Raw genomic sequence first — 7,155 nt, 5'->3', positions numbered from 1 at the left:
ACCATGACAGGACGTGGTTGATCCCTTACTTGTATACTTGAGCATTTTATTGTCTGCCGAGCAAAACCCAGGTGAGTTCACACTCCTACTAAGGCATGGGATTCCCGGGTCGTGGGAATGGGATAAAGGTTACCATTGACTAAGAACGTACATATGCTTTTCCTAGACTATCACCTACCATGATCCTCGGATGTCAGGACGGTTCCGTAGGTTAGGATAACACCTACGTGGTCATATGCCAATTACTGCCTCGGATGTCAGGCACGCACGTAAAACCTACGTGTACGCATTACTTACTTCTATCCTCGGTACAAAGGATACGTACGTGAAACCCACGTACACCTCCGCGTCTCCTATCCTCGGTTGTGAAGGATACGTGCGTAAAACCTACGTACACCCCATACGCGCTACTGTTCTCGGAAGAAGAACAGGGATGATACGAGTAGTTGATACGAATAGTCTAGTGGTCACATAACATGGGAAGCCCCCACCTATACAACTTACTATCGGCCCAGTAGAGCCACCCGTTACTTACTGTTACGCACTTACTTACTGTGAACTCGCTCAACTAGTTTGTTGATCATTCTGTTACATGCCTTGCAGATCGTTAGGTACATGGAGCTTGCACAAAGAGGAGCCGGTCGTTGTGGACAAGGATCGTATTACTATGTTAGACACTTATGACATTTCAGTATTTTTAACTTGGGTTTACAATAATGCTTCCGCTACTTAAACAATGCTTGGTTTTGAAACATCGATCATGTCATGATGAACTACTTTAATGACTTTTATTATTATTAAATGCTATGTTTGATATGATTGATGGCTTGATCCTGGTCATGTCACGCTCCCAAGCGGTGGTACTCCGCGTGTGGATTTTGGGGGTGTGACAGTCCACCCATAGGCGAGCATGTCTTCGTGATACATTATGAGGATCTATTTGCTTTGATTCAGCCTTTGTGTGTCGTTTGTTTGTGTGACACTGTAGGTTTTCCCGAGTAACCCTCTTGTATTAGCAATGTGTATGTACGAATTATTAAATGAAAAGTTGTGATTATCTTGTTATGCTATGTGTTGTATGTATGTATAAATTATATGTGCGTGAGCCGAGACACAAGGACCCGACTCGAGACCACCCGGTCTCGAGTGAACAGTAAATAGTTGGGCCGGTTGGGGCTGCAAACCCCTTTGAGCCCACTCGGAACCTTAGTAGGGTGCACCACCCAAACCGAGTATAAAACCCATGCCCAAGCCAACCATTCCTCACTTCCATCATTCTCCCTCACTCACTCCCACACACACACTCCTTCTTACTCTCTCACTAAAACCCTAACAACCAAGCTCACCTCCTCCTCTTTCTCTCGGATTCAATCGGCAACAACAAGGAGGGTCGGTCAAGCTCATCATCATCACTCGGACACTTCATTTTCTCACTTTCTTCCTTCACTCGGTGCCTTTCACAACCGGTTAGTGTTTCTCATCAAACACATGAAAATGCATGATGAAAGTGTTGATTGATGATTGTGTAGGAAGATGTTACTCATGGTTTATGAAGTGTATGCTTAAAAATGTGTGTTTGTAGCATAATGAGTGTTTGCGGTTTGAATGTTAAATGGATGAATGTTGATAATAAGTACTATACAAGCATGTTTTTGTATTGTTTGGTTACACTAGAGTTAGTAGTCGATGATGATGAAACTGTTTCGAGTTTCGGATCACACTCCTTGCATACTAAAAATTCTCGGATCTAGTGGGTTTCGGCCAAAGCCTTTTAAATTTCCAAATTTTATTGCCACCAAGCCAGAATTTAAGGAGATTGTTAAATTAGAATGGACAAAGACTGTGGAGGGTATCGCTATGCTTTCGGTTGTAAAAAAGTTGAGGAATTTAAAACCGAGGTTGAGAAAGCTATTATTCAATCAGGGAAACTTGCATGTAAAAGTTAATAATCTGAGGAAGGAGCTAGATGAGATTCAAGGTCGGGTTGATAGTAATCCGTGGAGTGGTCAGTTGCATCAACGGGAAGCTCAATGTCTTAAAGATTTTCAAGCAGCTGCCTATGACGAGGAATGCTTTCTGAAACAGAAGTCTAAGGTAGAATGGCTTTGTGCAGGGGATTCAAACACAAAATATTTTCATAACATTGTAAAATCTAGGAATGCTAGAGCGAGGATTTATAGTGTTATGGATCTTATGGGGGTTAGACATGAAGGAGAGAATGTTGCTGATGCTATGGTTCTTCATTATTCAAGTTTTTTGGGCATGGAATATCCGGTCGAGACAACGAACATGGGAAACTTATTTTCTCATGTGCTTAGTAACGAAGATGCGGAGAATATGATTCGTCCGGTTACTTGTGACGAGGTTAAGAATGCCATGTTTAGTATTGGAGAGGACAAGGCCCCGGGGCCGGATGGGTATACGTCGACTTTTTTCAAGAAAGCATGGGAGATTGTCGGGAATGAAGTTACTAATGCGGTTCTTCAGTTTTTTGAAAACGGTAAACTTCTTAAACAGATTAATCATACTATTCTTGCCTTGCTCCTGAAAAAAGACATCCCGGATTCGGTATTGGACTATCGACCGATATCATGTTGCAATGTTTTGTACAAATGTATAAGCAAAATCATTACTGATCGTTTGAAAGGGAGTTTGGGATCGCTTGTTAGCATTAACCAATCAGCCTTTGTGCCGGGTCGGAAGATTTCGGATAACATTCTCCTCACTCAGGAATTGATGCACAACTATCATTTGAACAGGGGCCCGTCTAGGTGTGCTTTTAAGATTGATATTCAGAAAGCATACGACACTGTCAACTGGAATTTTTTGGAGGATGTGCTGGTTCGGTTTGGGTTTCATCATAAAATGGTGAACTGGATCATGACGTGTGTGTCCACGGTGTCGTACTCGTTATGCATTAATGGTAGTCTGCATGGTTACTTCAGGGGTAAGCGGGGCTTAAGGCAAGGTGATCCTATGTCGCCTTACTTATTTACGCTAGTCATGGAGGTCTTATCGCTTTTGCTTAAGCGAGCAGCTAGTATGCCCTTTAAATATCATGCTTTTTTTTTTTGGGGTAAAGGGTTACCCCGGTGATTCTATTATAAAACAACCGCAAATAAGTACAAGTAGTGAGGATGAGTTCCACACTAGTTCATATATAGGACATGCCCCATATATGTAAAACCAACCAACAAAAAACCTATTACACCACATAACCTAGCCTACTAAACATCAAAGAAGACTATCTAGTAGACAAACAAAAATAAAACGAAATCAAACATCATCCTCCATCATCAAAAATAAAATTGCCGTGAACCGGCAACCCCTTCACACGACCCCGAGACAATCTATCCATTAAGTGATTTTGAGGAAGATGTGCTTGCTCCTACTCTCGCAGAAGACGAGGTCATAAATCTATTTGTTTCATTGTATACTTCTGTGACCTCCTCATCATCCGAGTCTTGCTGATCATTATGAGCCCCACTACTAGTCTGACCCATATGAAGACCCTTATCCCGTAAAACACCGAAGGAGTTCTTAGATAAAATATTCGATTGCTGAGCCGATGTATTGGTCCCCCCATTAGGTTTAGGTCCAATCGGCCTATACTCGAACTTCTGTTTCTGCTTGTTTAAAGGAAAACCTGCCTTCCTGGTCGCTTTCTTGCGAACCACATCCATAAACCCATCCTTGTCTACTACCGGCTGATTCACTTGTTGTCTATTATTCCCTTCATAATGTTTCTGGTTGTTGACCGGCTCCTTAGGATCCCTCGTAGTCTGCCTCGGGCATGTAGCATCAGAATGCCCAAACACTTTACAATGAGCACACCTATAAGGACTCCATTCATACTCCACATACAGTTTCTGTTTGACAAAACCTTCACCTTCAAGGTCAGGAACCGCTATAACTATCTCCTCCTTTAATTCATTTTTAGCTGAGATTTCTACTAACGCTCTAGCATAGCTACTCCTTCCCCAAGTATCCATACACATGGACGAGGTGTACGAGTCCAACATCTTCGGATCACCAATAGCCGTAGCTATCATACTCAATCCATCCTCAGTATACGCAGCAATCGGAACATCATGGATTTTGACCCATAGTTGCAATTTCTTAACCACCTTCTTTTCCAGTTTCGAGATGGGAGACCAAATATTAAGAAATATAGGCTGACCTCGAATAATCCATGGTCCTTCTTTCAGGACATTCGTCATCCCGTCTTTATCAGCAAACTTGAAAAAGAAAAAACCATTAGCATTCATCATGGATTTTGCAATCCATACTTCTTCCAATTTGTTCGCACAAAATAATCCACCACCGGGTACGCAACTCGGTCCCCTAGGAAGTAACCATAAAGGGTGTTTGCTAGCTTCTCTTGAACTACTCTAACAGAGTCTCGAGGCAATACCACATCACAACCCTCATGTGAATCAGTGCTTGTAAGGACTCTGAAGTTTACCTTAGCAGATTTGGCTGCAGAGACTGAATCTGCATAAGACATTGGCTTAGAATTAATATTTCGATCGCTATGGTTCCCCTGAGATCCTGCACAGCCTTCCCAATTAGCCGAAGTCCTCAAATCAGCCCCCATACTCTCCACCGGATCTGGAACAGACACCTTCAACAGTTCATCAATAATGTTCGTTTTTGTGTGATTAATCTGCGGTGTCTGGACTGTTCCCCTACGAGGCATCCATGTGTTACCGTCCACATCAATAATACGGCTTGCAAAACTGTCAAAGGAGTACAAGGGTTTGCTGTGATTCTCCTTATGAGTAGCCGCATCACTTTTACAGTCATCTATTCAGAGCAATCAGCAACGTTAAATAAAAACCCGAACCTGAATATAGCCGATTCTGCAATGATTAAACAGCCGCTACAAAGCACAGAAGCTTGTGAACCCTAATCTGATGTAAAACTGATTCGGCGTTTAGATCAGATTAAGAACAAAATCTAGACACGAAATAAGCAGCCGTCACCCGAAACCAATCAGAAGACAAAGAAAATCCGGAACCCAGATTAGTAATAGGATGGACGGCAGCAAAGACAAAACAAACCTACTTGTATAAAACCCTAATCTTAACTTCAATCAATTAGGGATCAAGGAATAGTCAAGTTGCCTTAGCAGTAAAGGAATCGACAAACCCTAATCACTAATCAAAATCGATCAAGAACAGGTTAGAGACGAATGAAAGTAGGGTTTAACAGAGAATCGCCAATTTCGCCCAGAGCTCCATTCTCTAGTAATCATGCACTCCCTGTTTTAAATATCATGCTCACTGTGCTAAGGAGAAGATAATCAATTTGTCATTTGCTGATGATTTATTTATCTTTGTGCATGGTGATGTGGTCTCTGTGAAGAAAATAAAAGAAGCGCTGGAGATATTTACTAATATTTCAGGTCTTGCGCCTAGCCCAGCTAAGAGTACGGTGTTTTTTGCAATGTGCCACATTCGGTTCGGCAGGAAATTCTGAATATTATGCCTTATCAGGAGGGTGTCCTCCCTGTCCGCTATCTTGGGGTTCCTCTGATTTCCTCAAGATTATTATATAAAGATTGCACGATTCTTACTGAGCGTATGGATAAAAAGATTGTTAATTGGGCAACCAAAGCTTTATCGTTTGCTGGTAGGTTACAGCTTATTAATTCGGTCCTCTCATCGATGCACATCTATTGGGCCTCAGTGTTCATTATTCCGGCTAGGGTTATTAATGAGCTTGAGAAGCGTATTCGCAGATTTTTGTGGAATGCGGGTTCGGATGGTAGAATTCGTGCCAAGGTTGCATGGAACGATGTGTGTTTACCAAAGAATGAGGGTGGATTGGGCATAAGAAGCATTTCTGATGTCAATAAATCGCTCATGGCAAACCATATTTAGAGTATTATCACGAAGTGGGAGTCTATTTGGGTTCGTTGGATTCATGATTATAAGCTTAAAGGTCGAAATTTTTGGGATATTCCGTGCCGTGGGAGTATGAGTTGGGGATGGCGAAAGATTTTATCTATTCGTCATATCATTCGGCCTTACATTTGGTCTTCTATTCAGAGTGGGTCTCAAACCAATGTGTGGAGTGATATGTGGTGCTCGCTAAGTCCGCTTAGTTCCTTTATAACTCCTCGGGCTATTGCTAATGCTGGTTTTTCGTTACACTCTACAGTCGCAGACGTTATTGATCAAAATGGAAATTGGAAGTGGCCGCAAGCGTGGTTGGATCTCTTTCCGGTGTTACTAACGATCTCGGTTCCGAATATTGTCCCTAACTCTATTGATCGTTTGGTGTGGAAAGGTTTGGATGGGAAAACTGGTGAACTCCAATCGGCTCAGGTGTGGAATACAATTCGGAATAGGGAGAATCAGGTGATGTGGTCTAACATGGTTTGGTTTTCTCAATGCATTCTGAGGCACTCATTTCATTTGTGGCTAGCGTTTCGAAATAAATTAAAAACTCAGGACCGGTTGACAGCTTGGGAAGCAGGGAGTCTTACAAATTTAAATTTGATGTGTTGTCCGCTGTGTTACTCGGATCGTGATAGTCGGGATCATTTATTTTTCAGATGCTCTTTTGCGGAGCATGTGTGGAGTAATGTTAAGATGTTGGTTCAGCTGAGGAGCGTGGATAATACTTGGGAATCGTTATTAGGCTGGGTGGATCAACATTCAAGTTCTAAAAAAGCGGATTATGTCATTTGTAAGTTGTTGATTGCGGCGTCGTCTTACTACATCTGGCAAGAGAGGAATAACAGAATGTTTAAAAATCATAAGAGGACGGTAGCTCAAGTAATTGTGGTAATTAAGAACTCGGTTCGATTGCGTCTCATGGGATTCAGGTTTCGGGTGGATTCAACTAAGAAAAGGATTTTCAAGTTGTGGAAGATTGAAGAGAACGAAGATAATGTAGCGAAGCCAGGCTAAGTTGTGTTTTTATTTGTGTCTAGGTTTGGCTTGGTTGTTTTTATATGGTTGATTTTGTTTTGGATGTTTGGTTGGTTGTTTGCTTGTTTTCCTAGGCTTGGTCTGTCAAGTCTAGTTGGTGTGTCGCTTTGATACACCCTTGTACTTATTCAGTTATTTATAAAATTCATCGGGGTAACCCTTTACCCAAAAAACTGATGAAACTGTTTGATTACTATGTGCAAAGTGATAAAAA

The 7,155-nt window shown here is 41.8% G+C and overlaps 2 protein-coding genes across 2 annotated transcripts; one reads left to right on the top strand and one right to left on the bottom strand.

Annotated features, from left to right (window-relative positions):
* Positions 1–3,350: 3,350 nt before the first annotated feature.
* Positions 3,351–4,268, bottom strand: LOC118486499. The gene has a single exon (XM_035982983.1). It carries the CDS (start codon positions 4,266–4,268, stop codon positions 3,351–3,353), a length of 918 nt encoding a protein of 305 aa, XP_035838876.1.
* A 1,713-nt stretch (positions 4,269–5,981) lies between these two features.
* On the top strand, positions 5,982–6,920 carry LOC110942459. Its single transcript, XM_022184255.1, has one exon. The coding sequence runs from the start codon at positions 5,982–5,984 to the stop codon at positions 6,918–6,920; it is 939 nt and encodes a 312-aa protein (XP_022039947.1).
* Positions 6,921–7,155: the final 235 nt, after the last annotated feature.

Source organism: Helianthus annuus, chromosome 2, assembly GCF_002127325.2.
Source record: "Helianthus annuus cultivar XRQ/B chromosome 2, HanXRQr2.0-SUNRISE, whole genome shotgun sequence".
Classification (NCBI taxonomy): Eukaryota; Viridiplantae; Streptophyta; class Magnoliopsida; order Asterales; family Asteraceae; genus Helianthus; species Helianthus annuus.
This window is presented reverse-complemented; position numbering and strand designations above follow the sequence as displayed.

Excerpts from the sequence above, each read along its gene's own strand:
- LOC110942459 (XM_022184255.1), top strand. The coding sequence starts at position 5,982 with ATGAGTTGGGGATGGCGAAAGATTTTATCTATTCGTCATATCATTCGG.
- LOC118486499 (XM_035982983.1), bottom strand. The coding sequence starts at position 4,268 with ATGAATGCTAATGGTTTTTTCTTTTTCAAGTTTGCTGATAAAGACGGG.